Source organism: Physeter macrocephalus, chromosome 14 (genome assembly GCF_002837175.3).
Source record: "Physeter macrocephalus isolate SW-GA chromosome 14, ASM283717v5, whole genome shotgun sequence".
Taxonomy (NCBI): Eukaryota; Metazoa; Chordata; class Mammalia; order Artiodactyla; family Physeteridae; genus Physeter; species Physeter macrocephalus.
Window position 1 is genome coordinate 122,932,817 of NC_041227.1, and position 20,121 is coordinate 122,952,937.

Genomic DNA, 20,121 nt, shown 5'->3' on the forward strand with positions numbered 1-20,121 from the left:
GTAATAAAAAAAGTCACTTTATAAAATAATACAAAAGGGCAGGCGAGGCTGGGGGCTGGGCTGGGGGGGGGCCTTCTGGGCTGGGGGCTGAGGAATCCAGTGCTTCTGACTCCCCACTGTGGGCTGGAGGCCGGGGGTCAGGAGGGAGGGATGGGAGGGGGCCCAGGGCCACAGCTGGGCTGACGGTTGGGTCCATCTCAGGCTGGGCCTCCCAGAGGCAGTGGGAAAGAGGCAGTGAAGGCTGCCAGGGGAGGGCATCCAGGCCCAGGATGGGGATGGCCGGGGCCCTGCTGCCCTAGGAGGGCAGGAGGGCCTTGGGGGGGGGCGCTGGCCGAGGCCCTAGCTCCCGCTGCTCAGCATCCCCAGCAGTTTACTGGGCTCCAGGCCCTGTTGCTGTGCCACTGTCTGCACGTCGAAGCCCATGTGCATCAGGAACTGGGCCACATTCATCTCCTGCCCCGTGAACTGGTCCCGGATGGTGGGGCAAGAGGGGTTGCAGTGGGGCCAGGGGCAGCTGTCCACCAGGTGGATGGGGCAGCCCTTCAGGGGCGCTTTGCTGGCCTTGTGGCTGTCGTGGAGGCTTCTGTCCCAGCAGTGCAGTGCCCGGGGCAGTGAGGTCCCCTTTACCTGGACGTCTGTCCAGTGGCTGCAGACAGAAACCCAGGTGGGGGTCACTCAGGTGTGGCCAAAGCAGAGGACGGCATTGCTACCACTGAATTCTTGCCACACAGTGGGCTGTCTAAGTGATTTTGAAAGCCCCCAAAAGAAGCCAGAGCCGGGGAGGCCGGTGGGCAGGCCTGCTGGGGATGGGGGCACTGCAGATGCTTGGAGTGAGAGCCATAGATGCGAGCTGTCCTGGGGCTTGGCGACACTGACCTTCGGATGATGATCTCGTGGGAGAGGCAGGCAGGGGCAAAGCTGGCCCTGGTGGGGAGAAGACAACCTGTGAGCAACCATGTCCCGCCTCAGCCCTTCCCCACCCCCAAAGCCCACAGGTCACAGCAGCTCCAGCCCCCTCTACTGGGAGGCTGTCCCCTGCCTGGCTCCTACTTCCCTCTTGCCGCTGTGCCAGCCAGCGGCTCCCCCAGGCCTTGTCCCCCCCAGCACACATGCTCCCTACTAACCCCTGTCCCTTCCAGCCTCCAAATCCTGCTCGGAGTGGGGCCTCTCCTGGACAGGTGAATATTTTGTTTTTCTTTCTTTTTTTTCTTAATATACTTTAGCTTTTAATCGAAGTTTTAGGTTCACATCAAAATTGAATGGAAGGCATAGAGAGCTCCCATTTATCCCCTGCTCTTATACACGCACAGCCTACCCCATCATCAACACCCACCACCAGCTGGTACATTTGTTACAATCAATGAACCTACACTGACACATCATTACCACCCAGAGTCTGTACATCAGGGTTCACATCAGGGTTCACTCTTACATCAGCGTTCACTCTTGGTGTTGTACGTTCTATGAGTTTGGACAAATGTATAATGCCATGTATCCACCATTGTGGTACCATACAGAGTAGTTGCTCAGGCCTAAAAATCCTGTTCTCCACCTATTCATACCTCTCTCTGCCAACCCCTGGCAACCACTGATCTTTTTACTGCGTCCGCAGTTTTGCCTTTTCCAGGATGACATAGACTTGGAATCACACAGCATGTAGCCTTTTAAGATTGGCTTCTTTCACTTAAAGGTAACACACCTTTAAGGTTCCTCCTGTCTTTTTGCAGCTCGATCGCTCACTTCTTTCTAGCGCTGGGTAAAATCCCCTTGCCTGCATGGACCACAGTTTATCACGTACTCAAGGACCCCTTGGCTGCTTCCTGTTTTCCATCTTTGAGGCCTCTCTTTTTTAAGTCAAGTGGTTTACTGTATATTTGGGGTGGGGGCTGAGTGGGGTCCCCAACACACTCACGGCACGTCCTTGAGGGTGTTCCGCAGCTCACGGCCCAGGTTTTGGATGTACAGCCACTGGCCCTCCTGCACCGGCTGCCCCGTGAGGTGCACATTGTCCACAGTCAGCTGGGCCTCGTCAAACAGCCACTGTACCACGAACACCGGGCCTGGGGGGACGGCTCAGATGGGCCTCGCCTCGGTGCTCTGCCCCCCACCCCAGGCTCAGGGGCCCGAGGCCACAGTCAGCTCCATAGCAGGCTCACAGGCCAACCGGGCTCTCTGTGCAGGGTGCCGGCAGCCAGCATCCCCAGCACCCTTCCTTGAAGAGATGGCTTGTTCCCTCCCCGCACCTTGGCCTGGCTTCCAGGGACTCCACTTTGACCAAAACATGATGATGTCCCTTCAAGTGTGGGGCTGGAGGGGACAGCCAAGGCCCCACACAGGGACAGCACTGGGATCCAGCTCCAAAGCACGTTCCTCACCGTGGATGTGGGAAGCATGACTAACCATCCTGGTTTGCCTCGAACCAAGTGGACTTCTAGTGCTAAGGCCAGGAAAGTCCCAGCCAAGCCCAGGTGACTCTGTCACCCATCCTAGGTGGGACAGTGGTCTCTGGGCCTAGCCTCTGAGGGCTGGACTCCAGGCTGGGTTTCCAGCAGGCACACATAGTCTAAACACCCCCCGCCGCCCCATATGCCCACTCACAGCGCAGGGTTGGGTAGACTTTGTAGCCGAAGAAGCAGTTCCACTCCTCGCCCTCCTTGAACTGGCGCCTACAGCGCTCCGGGACCACCCCATTCCAGTACCTAGGCCACATACTGCAGGTTAGGCTGCCCCTGGCCCCCCATGAGCTTCTCCACCCACAGATGCCACCACACCCCAGGCTCTCTGCACAGGATGGGCCCTCCCTCCCAGGGCACCTGATGCCCCGGCGGATGGCCTCCGTGGGCGCGCAGGTGATGGTGTCAATGCAGTCTGTGCGGCGGTACTGCTTGTTGTCCAGGAACCAGCCAGAGTCAGCCAGGCCCCGCACCTGGATGGCTGGATAGCCCAGCTCCTCCAGCTGCTCAGCCACGCGGTCCACGTTCAGCAGCACTCCTGTGCCCCCCGCGCTGCAGGGAAGGCGGGATGTCAGGCCAGGCAGATGAGGAGGACACTCACCCACCAGGGCCCGCCCAGCCCCCAGCCCATCACCAAGCCCATCCCCGAGCGGGCAGGGATCTGAGAGCATTCTGAGCTGCCAACACATTCTGTGTTCATGTGTAAGTCCCCTGGGCCCTTTGAGGTCTTGGAGGCAGAGAAGGGCTGGCAGAGCTCCCGGCACTGACCCAGCGCTAAGTGCCAGGTCTTCCCACTTCCTCCCATCCCTCTTTCCCTTCCTCTCTCTCTCTCTGTGACTCAGTTTCCTTATCTTAAAATTAAGATGAACTAGGTGGGCCAGGCCCCTCCGTCCATTCCTTGGATGTCCCCTGGGTCCCTTACATGCCTGCTGGGATACAGTGACCAGCAGGTGTGATCCTGCCTACAGGGACCCCAGCCCTGGTGGTACATGGGTTCACAGCTATCCCCTAACCAACTGCCTAGGTCACTGCAGTCCAAGGCTTCCCTCACACCCAACAGCCATGGACCCAGAAGCATCCTCTGGACAGCTTTCAGCTACATGGCACCTGGGAGCCGAACCTCTGAGATGCCCCACGATGCTGAGCCTCCCGGTCATGCATCTGCCCTGGCTCAGCCCCATCTTCTCCCTTCCAGCCACACTCCCACCCCAGCCCCTGCCCAGCCCACCTGCTCCCTGCCAGCAGCAGCACCTTGGCCCCGCTCAACCCTTTGCCCAGGAGCTCTCGCACAACCTCCTGGATGATGAGGGCGCCCATGAAGGCGTACTCGTCTGCACAGAGAAGGAGGGTGGCTTCAAGTGGGGGCCTGGACACAGAGCAAGGCCTCCCACCCCCAGGTTGGCAGAAGGAGGGGTATAGCTGGGGGTCTGGAGGGTCTTAGAGGGGATGGGAACAGGGGCTGGGTAGACTAGAGGGAGGAGGGTTAGGTGCACAAGGCTGTGCTGGGGGCCCTCCCGCAGGCAACACGCAGGAGTGAGGACCCCCTGGGGCCAGGCCAGCCCTGGACAAACCAGGCAATGGGTGCCGAGGGCAGACACCCTGGGACACACTATCAAAGGGTTAGAGGGAGTTACAAGGCTGAAAATCTGTATTTCTCCAGAAGCTCCGTCCTCCCTGCCCTGCCTCTGTCGGGGGGGTGGGGGAGTTGGGGGAAGGCAGGGGACTCACTCTTCTCAGACTTGGATGAAGCCCCACTCCAGACATCGCTGGAGCAGTAGGGGATGAAGCTGTGACACAGGGATGGTGTGAGCCCGCCATGCTTCTCTGTTGCCCGAGGACCCCAGGAAGGACCACCCTCCTCAGGAAGGACTCCTGAGGACAGGAACCCCCTAGGAAGACCTCTCCCAGGACCAGACCCCCTCAAGGATGGGATCCCCAAGGATGGACTCCCCCCTAAGAACCTCTTAGGAAGGATCCTCCAGGAAGGACCCCCAAGGACAGGACCCCCAAGGAAAGACCTTCCGGCTCCCTCTTACACCATGTTGGCGTTCCACCAGTGGGGGTTCTCCTCTGGCTGGGAGGACAGGATCCCTGTGCCTGTGGCAGGGGAGGACAGAGGCAGTGGGTCTTTCTGGTGGGAGGGGGGCATGCAGGGGTGAGGACTACAGGAAGGTGTGGGGCTATGGGGGCATCCTACTCGGCCACAGCAAGGAGGTGGGTGGTGATACCCACCTGAACCAAGGTGGCTGGGGAAGTGGGGAATGAATGGATGGGTTTAGTCATTCCATGGAGTCCCCATGGCCAGGATGACCAGCCAGGCTGTGACATCTGGACATGGCCCTCAACCTCCCCCCTTCCACCAGATACTTTGACCTAGGGACCAGCTGTGTACTGCACAGCCAGGGTGAGCCCTGGGAAGTTACCTGTGGAAGAAGAATGACAGGTGAGAATGAATGATCCCTAACTTTGGGGGCGGGGATGGATGGGGTGGGACCTCTCTGGGCCTCTAGGGAGTGAAGGAGGAGGAGCTTCTTCCAGGACTTCCAACTGTGAGCCCCTTCCCGCGCCACCGCCCCCCCCCCCGCCCCATGGGGGCTCCTGGTCAGTCCCTGGCACGCTGACCTGTTCGAGTGAGCGGCCAGTCCTTGGAGCTCATGAGGCGCCGCATGGTGTCATATCGGGAGTCGCAGTTCTCCCGGTTGAAGCAGTACCAGCCTCCTGCGGGCACAGCCATCACCTCAGGGTCCAGTGCAGAGTAGACGCCCGCACACCCCGCCACCTCCGCACCTAGGACGCACCTTCCAGAAACAGTAGCCATCGCCGGCTGCCCTTGGATTCCTTCAGGTAGTAGCTGCAAGGGAAGTGGGGCGGAGCGGGCGGTCAGCTGGGGCTGCAGGGCCCAGTTCCAGGGAGGAAGGGGTCATTCCACCTGTCGCCGGGCGCGCGCGGACCGCACGGGGGCGCCAGCGGCCAGGCCCCAGCAGAGCGCGCCCGGCCCAGCCAGCCAGTCCCGGGAGGTGGCGCTCGCGGGGCGGGGAAGGGCGGCGAGGGGTTGTGCTGTCCGTGGAAAATCCCCACGGCCCGCCCCGCGAGAGACTCGCTGTAACCTCGGCGCCGGCGGCCGGGAGGTGGGGGGGGGGGTCTTCGCTGGGGGTCGGGATCCTCCTGGGACGCGCAGTGGCGCTTGGAGAGTGAAAAGCACTCTCGCTGGAGGAGTGTGCGTGGGGCAGGGGTACTGGGGTGGGACAGGCGCGCGTGGAGGGGCGAGGGCGCCACCGAGGCAGGGTCGCAGCCTTCCTTCCGAGGCCCGACCTAACGTCCAGTTCCTTGGGCTGTGGAGTCGCTGAGGGCATGGGCGCCCCCAACCCCTCCCCAACCCTCAGCCTCGCATCCTTTTTTATCTGCTTCCGTCTGGAGACGGGTGAATGCTGCACCCCAGGTCCTTCTGTCCCACCTGCGCCCCCTGCCTGTCCCTCTGGCTGGCTGGGCTCCCTGGCAGTCCCGGCAGCAGCAGGGAGCAGACGGGGCGAGTAGAGCTGGGGTGGGGGTGGGGGTACGGCAGGACTCTCCCCGCCCCCCTGTGTCGCCTCCTCCTGCTGGAGCCAGGGCCACTCGCGGACTACCATCTCCCCGCCCAGGGAACGAAGGACGCGAGCACAGGGGCTGGGTACCGCTGGCCGAGGGGTCAGTGCCCGGGCTGGCCCGCGACCAGCGCTGCCAGCGCTGCCCCACCCCCCGCGCGGCAAGCCTCCGAGCAGGGCCCTCCCCGGGGCCAGTGCCTCTGAGACCCGACGGGAGCCCTTTCCCCTGTGGGCGAGCACCGCTGCGGCCAGCAGGGAGGGTCCAGTGCAGAGACTCCGTGCGTCTGAGCGGGGACAGGGAGGCGGGTGGTGCGAACCCGCCGGCGACGAGGCGGCCCGCGGCCCCGAGGCCAGCGGCAGGGGCGCGCCGGTCGTGGCGGGCGGGTGCGGGCCTTACCCGGCCGAGCTGCCGTCGTTGCAAGTCACCGACGTGTTGAGCAGGAGGTGCAAGCGCAGGTCCTCGTTGAGCTGCTGCGCCGAGCAGGGGTACAGGGACTGCGCCAGGCTCTTGACCTGCGCCATGAAGCTGTCCATGTTGCCTTCCACGGCCGTGAAGTCCAGCGGGAAGCTCTCCACCGGCTGCCCGGCCGCCGTCGCCGCCTCGGCCCGCGGCGGGGGCGGCGGCGGGGGTGGCTGCTGGCCGCGGCGCCGCCAGGTCTTCCTGCCCTCGCCGCCCCCGGCCCAGTGCAGCAGGCCCAGCAGCAGCAGCACGCGCACCCCTCGACCCATGGCCGCGCTGCTCGGGCCCGCGGCCACCTGCGGAGAGCGGGCGGCCTTGAGGCGGCGCGGCGGCGAGGGCGCCGGGCCGGGGGCGCCCGGGCCGCGGGGCGCCAGCCGCGCCTGCTCGTTCGCCCCGCTCCCCGCGTTGGGCCCGGCAGAGGAGGCGAGGGCGGCTCGGCGTCGAGGCTCTCGGGCCGGGCGCCGTCGGCCTGGGCAGCTGGGGCTCCGCGCGCGGCCGGCCGAGGGCAGCGCAGGGTCTGGGTGCGCTGGCTCCGGCCCGCGCCAATGAGCGGCGGGGGCCGAGCCTGGGCGTAGTTTGCGGGGGCCGCGGCGGCCCGGGTGCCCGCGCGTTAGAAGTGCCGCCGCCGCCGCCGCCCGGGCTCGGCGGAGGGGGAGGGGGCCGCGCTCGCTCTTTTCTTGGCGGAGGCATCGCCTTTTCTTCCCAAACCGCAAGCCTGACGGAGGGGCCTGGACTATCCCGCCGCGGCCGCCGGAGGCGCTCCCGGCCCGGCTCCGTGGGGGGCAGCGCGGCCCGGCGGCCCCGGCGGCTCATTCATCGCGGCCAGCCCGGCGCCGCCGCCCCCGCCCCCGGGCGACTGGAAGGGGCGGCGGGGCGGGGGCCGGTGGGTAAGGAGAGGGGCTCTTCCGCGCGGGGGGAGCTCCGTCGCCACGCGGCGGGTCGGCCCGACGGGCTGGGGGCACAGGGGGAGCGCTCACCTGAGCCGCCGGGGTCCCCTCGCCCCCGCCGCCCAGGCCCACAGCAACCCACGGGCGACCAGGACCCGGCTCCGCAACCCCCACCCCGAACCGGCCCGGAGCCCCGCGCTCACCGCGGCCGGCGAGGGCGGCCCCGCGGCCCCGGCTCCTCGGCGTCGCTCGCCCAGCGCCAGCCTGCTGGTACGCCCGGCTCGGCTGCCTCCCCTCTGGCGCTGGCGCGGAGCCTCCCGGGACTTTTATCCAGCGGGGCCCCCGGGATCAAAGCGACGGCGGACACAGGGCTCCGCGCCGAGGGGCCGGCAGCAGAGGCGCCGGGGCCTCCCGGAGGAGCGGACAGGTGTGGTGCGAGGCCCCGGCGCCCTCGGCGACCTGCGGGAGGGACTGGGCGCCGCGGCACGGCGCCACGGGGGAGTCGCCCTGTCCCGCGCCTGGGTGGACAGATTCTGGGCGGCCCTCGGAGGGCAGTGGGGGCAGAGGGGGCGCTGCCACTTATCGAGGTCTGTGGGCCTCGGGGCGGGGTCCTGGATCCTCCCCGCGTGTGCCCTCGCTTTGCGCCCCATGCCAAGGACCCCCAAGAACATCTCCCGCAGTCCCAGCCGCCCCTGGGGTGGTCGAGAATGGAAGAACTGCCGGCTTGGTTTCTGTTCAGTGACCTCCAAGCAACGTAGTGCATCTGCCCCATCACCTCACCTTCCCAGCGCACCTCACTGGGGACAGAAGGAGATTCCTCCTCAGAAATCAGAATGGGGTGAGGGGGCAGCTGTTTGCTTAGGAGGCTTCCTCCCGGCTAGGTGGGCAGACAAAAGAAAAAAAAGGGCATTTATTTGCCCTCCACACACACACAAAGTGCCATAGACAGCTTGGTAGACCTCTCATTCCCCTCCCGGCCACAGCTCCATGGATGTCATTACGCCATTGTAAAGACAGGAAACAGACCTTGCCTTTTGGGTCTAGAGCTGGGGCAGAGCTTCCTGAACTCCCTCCTAATTTGGGGCAGTGGGGAAGCTGTGTCCCCTGGCAGGCACCTGCAGCCCCTCTGGGGCAGGAGAATAGAGGTTGCCAGAGCCTCTGGCAGCACCGGGGACCGTGCCCCTGCCTTTGCCTCCTGAGCTGTCCTCCTCACCAGTCCCTGGGCTGAGTAATGGGCTGAGGGTTAAAAAGTTACAACACCCACCCCGTGCACACACACAGCAGGCTGCTCTGGCCAGGCTCTCAGAAGACAAAGTGGGAGAACAGACAGGGTCCTTGAGAGCTGCTGTGTGAGGTTTAAGCGGTAACTTAAACCTTGAAGCTTAACATCAGGCTGAGGTGCCCCAGAGGTCGGCCTTGGCTGGGGTCACTCAGTGAAGGAGAGAGCAGGCTGTGACAAAAAGAGGTCCTCCCCACAAGCTCCTGTGGTGCAGCTGGGTACCCATCCCATTTTCCTGATGAGGGGAACTGAGACTCAGACATGCTAGTAGAAGAGCTGAGAGTGAACTCTGTTCACTTGGAAATCCACACTTGCCACCCTCCTGCCTTCAGGTCAGTATATAGGCCCTGCGTGGGACTGGCCAGAGGCAGGCACAGGGACACAGGTCCCCCACGTGAAGGTGTTCCTAGGCATGGGGGAGAACACGCCCCAGAAACCCTCTACGTCTAGGAGCCTGTTATTCCAAGTCCCAGGCAGGGAAATGCTGCTTCCAGCCGGATGGCAAGACTGCATAGGGTTGTACTTAACACGGACCTGGCTCTGAGGCATTTCCTGGCAGGAGGTCCTGGGCAAGGCCCGTGACCTCTCTGTGTGCCTCTGTTTCCTCTTCTTTAAAGCGGGGCAATGACCGTACCTCCATCAGAGGGCTGTTGTGGGATTACGGGAGCCCATGCATGAAAGTGCTCGGTGCTGTGGGAATGGCAGTTACGATTGCCAATGAAATTCCGGTGCGAGGCGGGAGCATGCGTGTTGGACTCCCTAGTATTGCTGTAATGAGATTTAGCCTGCACTTTGACCGAGATGAATTCGTTTGATTTATTCAACGCTACTAGCAGAAGTGAAGAGTCTTCCCCAGAACTTCCCTGTTCTTCTGTGTCTCTGCCTTCCCCACACCCTCTCCTTTAAGCTTTAGACCCCCAACTCAGACTCTTGTTGGTGACAGCCCCTGAGAGAGCCTTCCTTGGCTGTTCATACTGCACCCTCCTCTCGACTCAGACAGACTGGCTCTGTCCTTGGGCTCCCTCCCCTCAAGGGCCAGGTTTACCTTCTGCACCTCAGACTCCCCCAGGTCAGAGTTTTCAGCTCCCCAAATCTGGGAGGGGGTTCCTAGGACAGCAGGTTCTGGGAGCCACTCAGCTCAGCTCCGGGCCTCTGCTTCCAGGCTGCCTGCACTCAACCCAGAGGCCACTGTGGCCTTGACACATGGGAGGAAGGGGACCCTGGTTGAACAGCAGCAGTTCAGATAACACCTCACATCCACTAGGATGGCTGTGATCAAAAACATGGAAAACAGGGAATTCCCTGGCGGTCCAGTGGTTAGGACTCGGCACTTTCACTGCCGAGGGCCTGGGTTCAATCCCTGGTCAGGGAACTAAGATCCTGCAAGCCGTGTGGTGTGGCCAAAAACAAAAACAAAAACAAATGGAAAACAGCAAGCATTGGTGAGGATGTGGAGAAACTGGAGCCCGTGCATTGCTGGCGGGAACATAAAATGGTACAGCCACTATGGAAACAGTTTGGTGGCTGCTCAATAAATTACATGTATAATTATCACATGACTCAGCAATTCCACTCCTAGGTATAATCCCAAAAGAGATGAAAACAGGTGTTCAGACAAAAACTTGACCATCAATGTTCACAGCAGCAGTACTCACTATAGCCAAAAGGGGGAAACAACCCAAACGTCCATAATGAATAAAATGGATAAATAAAATGTGGTCCATTCATACAATGGACTATTATTCAGCCATAAAAAGGAACAAAGTACTGACACATGCTATGACACAGACGAACCTTAAAAACATTAAGGTAAGTGAAATAAGCCAGAAACAAAAGGCCACATATCTTATGATTCCATTTACATGAAATATGCAGAATAGGCAAATCTATAGAGATAGAAAAGCAGACTTTTGGTTGCCAGGGGACAGGGAGGAACAGGGAGTGACTGCTAATGGGTACAGGGTTTCTTTTTGGGGTGACAAAAATGTTCTAAAATTGACCATGTTGATGGTTGCATAGCATTGTGAATGTACTAAATGCCATGGAATTGTACACCTTCAAGTGGTTTTATATTATGAATTTTACCTAAAAAACCCCAAGGGACTTCCCTGGTGGTCCAGTGGTTAAGACAATGCACTTCCAATGCAGGGGGTGCAGGTTCGATCCCTGCTCAGGGAACTAAGATCCCACATGCCACATGGTGTGGCAAAAAAAAAAAAAAAAAACACAAACAAATCCCAAACACCAATGGGTCTAACCAATGATGCTCAGCAGGCTGGGCCTGAGGCACCAGGTGACTGGCAGGGATGCGGGGCAGGTGAATGAACATGGTGGGCTGGTCCCACCTTGGAGATCCTGCTGGGACATGGGATGTGCATGCCCCCATTCACTCATTAGACAGATGTCTATGGGGCCCACACACTGAGGGATGTAGCTGCGGGGCTGAGAGCCTATCTCTTCATTCAGGGCGTGGTTCTGCTGCTGCTGGGCCTGCAGCTGGCTCTCTGAACCTCAGGCTTGTTATGTGTAAGGTGGAGACGAGAATAGTATCTGCCTTCCACGTTCATGAGAGCATGAAATGAGGCAGGACTTGTTTGATAGTTATTGCTCCCTGGTGGATGCTGGCCATCCTTCAGGGACCAAGGTAGACTGAGGTCCTGGGCACAGGGGGCTCGTGGAATGTCTGGAGGGTCAACACTCAAGCTTGAGGAGGAGAAACAGGAACAATGTCCCAAACTGCCTTGTTGCAGTGGTCCCATGGGCCATGGACACCACATATGCTGGACATGGGACCCACCCTTCTGCTTACCAGCACCCCCCCCATTGTCATGTCCGGGGTGGGTTCTATATCATTCCTGCCTCTTGGCTTCCTGGCTCCCATTCAGGTAGGCTGCAGGTGCTTCTGGTCAAGCTTAGATCTCATGCATGCCCAGGTGCAAGGAGGCCTGGGAAAATGAGAGCCCAGAGCGGGGCCTCTGCCTATTTCGGAGCGGCATTCCCAGGTATAGGATGGGGGTTCGGGGGCTGGTCCCTTGGGGAGGAAGATATAGGGGAGGGAGCACAGAGGGGGCCAATGAGACTTGTGGTCCATACATGGACATGTGCCCAATTCCTGTGAAGGGGGCGTAAGAGATGGCACATTTCAGGAAACAAGAGCTAGGGCCCGAGTTGAGGCAGGCTTGGGGCCCAGGCTGGCAGGCAGGCCCTGGGGAGGAAGGTATGGTGGGGACAGTCAGTGGTGCAGGGGATCCCACCTGGGACTGGGCCTTCAGGTCCTCAGGATGTCCAGGAGCTCCAGACCCAGTGCCCTTGCCTCAACTTGGGACGGCCCCATATCACACAGCCAGCTCCCTCCTGGAGATCCCCGAGGGCCCTGAGCCCAGGGCTCCAAGAGCACAAGGCTGTTCTGTGCTGCAGCTGCTGCCTGCCGTCTGGGGCCCAGCTGTTGCCTGCGGGCCTCAGCCGCCCCGCCTCACACAACCACCTGGGAGGCTCTGCATCCCAGCTGCTGGCCTCTGAGGCCCAAGAGGGCAGGGAAGTGGGGCAGACCACTGCACTCCCCCCAGTGGCTTGCCCTGAATGGAGACCCTGCTCCACAGCCAGGCAAGAGCCCACCGCCCGGCTCTGAGCTGGGGGAGGGGCCTCAAGCTCAGGCCATGCAATTACAGAGCTTGAACCCTTTTGGTTTCCCCAAGCCCCCCCATTCATCAGCAGGAACCCCCCCTTGCCTCACATCCTGGGGCCTTGATGAGAAAAGTCCATTGGAGCCATCTGGTGCAGGGGTGGGGGAAGGTGGGGCTGGGACCACCTGGTCAGTTACAGGCTTTAATAGACAGCTCCTAGGCATGATGCCAGAAGAAGTCCTCTCCTGGGAATCGGTGGCCATTTGCAGTCCTGGCCTGAGCAGCCTTGGGGTCACCTGCAGAAGAGACCCACACACACCTCACCCTAGGACTGGGAGCATGTGGGAGTCAGAGCCCCCTTTACTTACAGGTGAGAGTGGGAGGAAGCTGAGTCCCAGATGCTCCTGTCACTCTGCTGCAAAACCCACCCTCCGGTGCCTGGTGAACAGAGGACAAGTAGCGTTTTCTGGCCCCAGGCTCGACCCCTGGGAGCCAGCTTCTGAGAGCCCCTGCCCCAGCCACACACACACACACAGCCACACCTGGCTTGTGGGCAGTCCTGGCTGAAGAACCCTCCTGGATGCCAACCACAGCTGACCTCAGCTGACTGTGGAGTGTCAGGGTCCACCTGGGTCCACCTGGAACCGGCCATATTCCAAAGCTGGGGGGAGGAAGGTCATGGGGATGGGAGGGGCTTCCTATACATCTGTGGAGATGGGGCTTCTTGGGGTGTCACCAGAACGTCTCCAAAGTGCCAGCGCATGCTCCTCACTGTATAGGTGAGAGGGCATTGGGGAAGTCAGGCTGCCCCAGGCCCACGGGGAGGGCGGGAGACAGCTCCTCCTTAGCTCTCCCAGCTGCTGGCTCTGCTGAGCCCTAATGAGCTCCAGCCGCCTGGTCCCCATCCACGCAGCCTGCTGGTCCTCAGTCCTGCTGCAATAGCGGCTGCAGGCCAGGGAGGCCTGGCCGGCCTTGTGACCTTCGGCCCTCCCTCCCTCCCACCCTGTGATCCGCACGTGGCCTCTGGGGAGGCAGAAACAAACCCTCAGATCTGCCACTGGGAACCTTTCAGCGCCAGGGACTTCAAAGGGGGCAGCAGGGCAGCGGGGGTGGCGGATGCTTTTCTTAAAGGGCCACACCACTTTTTAATTCAAAGCAGAGCCTGGGAACAGCTGTCAAGCTGCTGCCTGGGAGGGAGGAAGACGAGGTGAGGAGGAGCAGGAAGGTGGCCTTCCCTGTCCTCTCCAGACCCCAGTGTGTTTGCTTACAGAACTGGTTAGAGGGCTGTGGGGAGTATGCTGAGCACTTTCCTCATACCATCTTGCAGAAGCACCACCACCCTCCACTTAGGAGTCAGGATCCATTTCCCAGAGGAGAACGCTGAGGGCCCAGAAAGCTCCTGAGTCAAGGGCATTGATTATTCTGCCAGCGGGTAGGGTGGCAACGTAGAAACACAGCTCATTTCGTGAAATCGATAGAGTGATCTCTCTTGCATGTGTGAGAACGAGCCGAGGCTCTTACCTGTCCAGGTGTCTGCCCTGCCTGGAGGCCACCGACTGAGACCAGATGTAGGGCCGCTCCATGCACGGGGGAAGGGTCCCTGACGATCTCAAACTCACTCACTGGAGCCCTGGCCCAGGCTTGTCTGCTGCGGGTGAGGGGGCAGATGACGGAAAACAGCTGCCCAAGGGACTCCACAATGTGATGTCAGGAGGGGAGAGAAAACGAGAAAACCAGGCAGAGGGTGGCAGGCGGGATGCGGTCAGGGAAGCCCCCCAGCAGGTGACATGTGGGCATAGCCCTCATGACGTGAGGGGAGCCGAGGAAAGGCTTGGGGAATGGGCTGAGTGAGGCTGTGAGTGGAGAGTGGTAAGAGGGAGCGGCATGCAGCCACCCGGAAGTTACATTTTTTTCTTTGGCAGTGGAAAGCCACTGCCTTGTTGATAATACAGATAAACTCCCAAAGGATCTACGCTGGAAAGTAGATTTTTAAGGGACTTCCCTGCTGGCACAGTGATTAAGAATCCCCCTGCCAATGCAGGGGACACAGGTTCAAGCCTGGTCCGGGAACATCCCACATGCCGCGGAGCAACTAAGCCCGTGCGCCACAACTACTGAGCCTGCGCTCTAGAGCCCGTGCTCCACAACAAGAGAAGCCACCGCAATGAGAAGCCCACGCACCACAACGAAGAGTAGCCGCTGCTCGCCGCAAATAGAGAAAGCCCGCGCACCGCAACGAAGCCAAAAATAAATAAATAAATTTATTTTAAAAAATATATATTTTAAGCTGATTAAATTTAAACTGCAATTTTACCACAATTATATATATCTTTACATACGTATTTTTAAATGCATTCAGCTGGACCGTAAGCACAGCGTGGAGTAGGGCTGTGCCTCCGTGGGCCCAGCTCAGAAGACCCTCAGAAGCCACTTGCTCTGAGAATGAGCCACAACTTTCCCAAAGAGACAGGTTCGAGGCGCTTCGGTTCCCAGGTCAGCCCAGCCATGGGCTTTTTAACTTTAACCTATGAACTGAAGTCCTAATAGAACCACAGTTTGGGACATTGTTTCTTTGGAAAATACAGCCTTGGTCCCACCAGGGGCACCCCACCCCAGCATTCAGGTGGGACCCAGGCCAACCTTGAAAGGATTCTGTGCAGCCTGGGGTGAGGACCCCAGCCTCACCTTCTGACTGGGCTCAGGGCTTCCCATAGCTACTGGGGGGAACTGCTGCCTGTGATGTTCTGTCTGGCTCACCTGCGCTGACCTCCACCTCCCTGGGTCGAGTTTTACAGATGAAGAACAGAGGCCCAGGCAGCCAGGAGGTGTCAAAGCTCTGCTTGGTGCAGGTAGGGGAGCCTGGACCCCATGCCCTGACCACTCCCTAGGCTGCCTGGATGCTGTGACAGCCTATATGACGTCCAGGACTTTGTGCTCTGGATGTACCGCACTGTGGAGGGGAGCGGAGTTAGACGTGGTCCCAGAGTGGGTCATGTAGGCTGCAGAGAAAAGAACAAATGAGGGTATGTTCTGTGTCACCTGCTGTGTAAGAAGGAAGGAGAGGAAGAATCCGCATCTGTGTCCACTTAGCCTCTGATACATGCGTGTGCTCATCTTTGCAAAAAGGCAGGAAAGCTACCCAAGAACCAGAAGATTAGTTCTTATGGGGGTGAGTGGCAGTGGATGAAGAAGGAGGACCCTTTTCTGGCTATGTGTCGTTTTATACTTATAACTTTTGAATCAAATAATATTCAAATCAAATAATAAATAAATATTTTGCATAATCAAAATATAACATTAAATCATAAAAGAGTGAAAAAGACCCTAAAATTCAGTAATAAATGAACATGTGTATCCAATTAACATAACCACACAGAAAAAAAAGAATTAATTCAAATAATTTTGAACACAATACTCTGTATTTCTTTTGTGCGATATATCCTGAGGACAAAAATAACTACAAAGAAACCTTGAGATTTCCTTAGTAGGTCTGGTTACTAGCAGGATTGTTGTAGTAATTCCAAAGCTATTTGGAGGTTTTTTTTTTTAAATATTTATTTATTTATTTGCCTGTGCTGGGTCTTAGTTGCAGCATGCAGGAATCTTCGTTGCAGCATGTGGGATCTTTTAGTTGCAGCATGCATGCGGGAGCTAGTTCCCTGACCAGGGATCAAACCCAGGCCCCCTCTATTGGGAGTGCGGAGTCTTAACCACTGGACCAGCAGGGAAGTCCCTGAAGGGTATTTTGGAACAGAGCAAATTAATAAATATATTGATGCTGCTGAAAACAAGGGTTCTCACTGTGGATAAGGGGATATTTGGTTGTGCCTTTTTTTGTAGATTGAAAATGGTTGAATATTGGCAATTTCATACAATTCAACCAAATATAAATATGGAAGGAGGGAAGAAGAAGAAGACTGAGGGGTGGTGAATTCAGGATGCTAGTTCTGTCCCCTGAGAGGGCCTACAAAGCAGAGGCACACCAGCAGCAATGAACATGCTCGGCTCCAGACCTCGGTTTCTAAATCTCATTCCCCTAAAAAAGGGCCTAGGGCTTCCCTGAGAAATGGCATTCAGGGCTGGGACAGGGACATCCTGGGTGAGCCTAAAATACTTTCTTGTGGCTGAAGTGATGAAGTACTCAGAGAACAACACAAACATCGAAAAGATGCAGGAAAGATGTGAGTGCTACAGGTGACTGTAGAGTAGCTCGGAGTGTGGTATCAATGACAGATCTCCCAATGTTGTATCACAGTTCGGTGGTGAAGTAAGAGAGTGGCCTTGCTCTTGAGAAATACACACTGAAGTATTTAGTGGCAGAGGTGTACAATGTCTCCACTTATTCTCAGATGGTTCAGAACATATATAAATATATATGGAGAGAGAGAGAGAGATAATAATGCTGAAGCAAATGGGCGACATGTAAACAACTGGAGAGTCTGTCTAAGAGGTGTGCAGGAGTTCCTTTTACTGTTCTTGCAACTTCTACGTTTGAAATAATATGAAAATAAAAAGTCACTGCCCCCCCCACCCAAGGAAGCACAGGAGCCAGCTTAAAGGGGTATGTGTCTCACTGGCCAAATTTGGATCAAATTTGAGCATCAAAAAAATAACTGAATGAAGAAAAAGAATCCATGAGTTCATATTAATATTTAGGAATTTAAAAAAATTCTTGACCAAAAAATGCCTATTAAATGTAGAGGGAATGATAAAGTTGGAAGGTTGTGATTTTGCACCATAAATGTAATGATGGATTCAGGCAAGGACCATCAACCGATGCTAAAACCACTGGGTAAATGGTTCTTGGAAAAGCATCATATTTGTGCTCTCAAAGAATTACCCCACACATAGCTTATTCAGTCTACACGGGACCTGAAACATGGAGCTTCAGTCTGCACGTCCCCACTAATGGGACAAACTGATATCCTGGACCTCCTGAGGGGCTGTCATCTATGCTGCCTCACTGCGCTGAATGTTTAACTCCAGGAAAAGATCAGGCAGATTCAGCCTTGGGCTCTAAAAAATGCAAATGTCATGAAAAATTAAAACGAAACAAAAAATAGAGGGACTGTGGTAGGGTTTTTTTTTTTTTTTCTGGCCTCACCACACAGCTTGCAGGATCTTAGTTCCCCAACCAGGAATCGAACCCATGCCCTCAGCAGCGGAAGTGCAGAGTCCTAACTACTGGACCGCCAGGGAATTCCCAGGACTGTGGTAGATTAAAGGAGTGTAAACAGACCCAACAACCAAATGCCATGTGACAACCAGCTATAAAGGACCATTTGGGGACAACAAGGGAAAGTCTAAAGTGGGCTGTGTATCCATGGTTGTTGGGTGTGGTGATGGGTTGTGATTAAAAAGGAGAAGGTCCTAGTTCTTAGGAGGAGCTGCCGCATTATTTGGGGGGAAAGTGCCTGGATGACATCAACTTACTTTCAAATATAAATACATATATTAATGCAGAGAGAAAAGGCAAATGCTGTCATTTCCATAATGCTATATAAATGGAATGGTACAGTATGCAGTCTTTGGGGACCAGCTCTTTTCACTCAGCATGTTTCCCTGGAGACTCACCCAGGCTGCGGTGTCAGTAGTTCATTCTCTTGATTGCTGAGCAGTGTTCCATGTGTGGATGTGCCACATTGTTTAACTGCTCAACCTGTTGAAGGCCATCCGGGTTCATTCCAGCTTTTGACTATTAGATAAAGCTGCTGTGAAAGTTAATGTACAGATCTGTCATTTTTTTTTTTATTTTATTTTATTTATTTATTTATTTATTTTTGCGGTACGCAGGCCTCTCACTGTTGTGGCCTCTCCTGTTGCGGAGCACAGGCTCCCGAAGCGCAGGCTCAGCATCCATGGCTCACGGGCCCAGCCGCTCCGCGGCATGTGGGATCTTCCCGGACCGGGGCACGAACCCGTGTCCCCTGCATCGGCAGGTGGACTCTCAACCACTGCGCCATTAGGGAAGCCCCAGATCTGTCATTTTTTAAAACGGCAAATTTGGAAAGAAAAATATGAGCTGCAGAGAGAGACTGAACTATGAGCACGAAGAAAAGGCTCCCCTTTGGGGCCTTGAATGCCTCCCAGAGATGATATTTCTTTTCCTAAAGATTTATGATTTATTTATTTTGGGGCTGCATTGGGTCTTAGTTGCAGCACGTGGGATCTTTCATTGCAGCACACGGGCTTCTCTCTAGTTGTAGTGTTCAGGTTTTCTCTTCTCTAGTTGTGGTGTGAAGGCTCCAGAGCGCGTGGGCTCTAGTTGAGGCTCGCGAGCTCAGTCGTTGGGGCACGCAGACTTAGTTGCCCCGCAGCATGTGGGATCTTAGTTCCCTGACCAGGGATCGAACCCACATCCCCTGCACTGTAAGGCGGATTCTTTACCACTGGGCCACCAGGGAAGTCCCCCAAGATGATCTTTGACCCTACAGTCAACTCTGTGACCTCTGCTGTGATCACGCCCTTAAGGCTGTGCCTGGACCACCCGCAGGAGGTGATGGGGCCTTGAGGGAAGGTGCCAAGTTGCAGTGAGGAACTGAGGAAGGTAAGCAAAAGGAGGCAGCCTCCCCACAGAGCAAATGGAGGGCCAGGCGTGTGGGTCCTAATCTATGACAAACTTGCCATGGGGCAGGTGAGGGTCCTTCCTGCTGTGGTGTGGAGCTGGTGTGTTAACCTGGAATTTTTGCCTCCAGCCTGAAATAATCCCCTGTACCGGGGGAGCCTCTGCTGGGCATTTCCAGCCTCTGGAGGCTTCTTAAGCTGAGGTCCAGAATCCAGGGGTCGGCTCTGGGGCTTGCTTTATGGGAGCTTCATGGGGTCTGGTCTGTCCTGCTTGGTCTTCACCAGGTCTGGCCCAGCCAGGCCACTAAGGGAGGTGGGTCTGCTCTGCCTCTCCCACCTCCTAGGGCCAGTGCCAGGACACAGACCCCATTGAGCCTGGGGCACCCTGCCCCTGCCAGGTGAGTGGTAGCAGGAGGAGAAGGCACATGTGGGGGGACTGTGCATTCGTTTGTCCCCCCATTGATAGTCATTCCTCTCACAGATGTTTGCAGAGCACCCACCCCGTGCCAGGCTCTGCTCTGCGTGCCTGCCGGCAGAGGGCCAGACAGACAGGGCTGCCCTGGGACAGCCAGTAAACAAGTGAGCAGGCACGAAAGGCCTGTCCCAGTGCAGATGAGGCTCTGAGGAAACCCCACAGTGCTGAAGAGGCCAGGTTGGGGGCAACCTGGGGCCTGGCTGCCGCAGAACTGCATGTGGGACCCTGCTGGGCTGAAGGGTGGGTTTGAGAGCTTGCAGGCAGTGGTCACAAATGCCCCACAGGTGTCTGCTCCAAGGCCTCGTGTGCTCGGCTACACATAGATGATGAGACCCATGTGAGCAGGTAGGAAGGGGTGGGGCAGGTCAGCAGAAGCTGTCTCTGAGCCAGAAAACGTCTCTGTCCTGTGTCCTGTGGTGCTCCCCGGCCTCAGGAGAGGGGACTGGCCGATGGTGACCAGGCAGTGTGTGTGGCTCGGTGAGGCACTGAGGTTGCATAGAGTGCTAGACAGGCCCTCTGGACTGTGAGGCAAACTGTGAGGGGTGGCCGTGGAGCTGTGGCTACCCTGAGGCTTTCCCGTTTTCTCGCATAAGCATGCAGTCGTCTGTTTGTCAGTATGAAGCTGCTTGTGAGACAGATGTGTCAGCTACACCAAGGCGTGACAGCACCCACACCAGAGGGGTGGAAGGATCCCACACGCCCCTCCTCCCGGCCCTTCCACTGACTTGGGCAGGTGGAATTGGGGGACAAGTTCTGTCACAGAGTTTAGCTGCTGGCAGAGTGAGAGCACGGACATGCA

At 57.6% G+C, this 20,121-nt stretch overlaps 1 protein-coding gene and 1 non-coding gene across 2 annotated transcripts; one reads left to right on the top strand and one right to left on the bottom strand.

Annotated features, from left to right (window-relative positions):
- Positions 1-339: 339 nt before the first annotated feature.
- On the bottom strand, positions 340-6,763 carry NOTUM (notum, palmitoleoyl-protein carboxylesterase). Its single transcript, XM_024130008.1, has 11 exons — positions 6,432-6,763; positions 5,252-5,304; positions 5,076-5,171; positions 4,490-4,550; positions 4,182-4,240; positions 3,682-3,784; positions 2,814-3,005; positions 2,599-2,699; positions 1,913-2,060; positions 877-924; positions 340-646 (listed from the first exon to the last, which is right to left on the bottom strand). Exons 1-11 carry the CDS (start codon positions 6,761-6,763, stop codon positions 340-342), a joined length of 1,500 nt encoding a protein of 499 aa, XP_023985776.1.
- A 4,002-nt stretch (positions 6,764-10,765) lies between these two features.
- TRNAG-UCC (transfer RNA glycine (anticodon UCC)) lies at positions 10,766-10,838 on the top strand. The gene has a single exon. It is a non-coding gene; the product is annotated as a tRNA-Gly (tRNA).
- The last annotated feature ends 9,283 nt before the right edge of the window (positions 10,839-20,121 follow it).

What these genes read in the sequence shown, in the direction of transcription:
- NOTUM (XM_024130008.1), bottom strand. Translation starts at nt 6,763, where the DNA reads ATGGGTCGAGGGGTGCGCGTGCTGCTGCTGCTGGGCCTGCTGCACTGG. An exon ending in TGGTGGAACGCCAACATGGT is followed by an intron (nt 4,241 to 4,489) that starts GTAAGAGGGAGC and finishes CCTGTGTCACAG; the next exon opens with CTTCATCCCCTACTGCTCCA. An exon ending in AGTCTACCCAACCCTGCGCT is followed by an intron (nt 2,061 to 2,598) that starts GTGAGTGGGCAT and finishes CCGTCCCCCCAG; the next exon opens with GCCCGGTGTTCGTGGTACAG.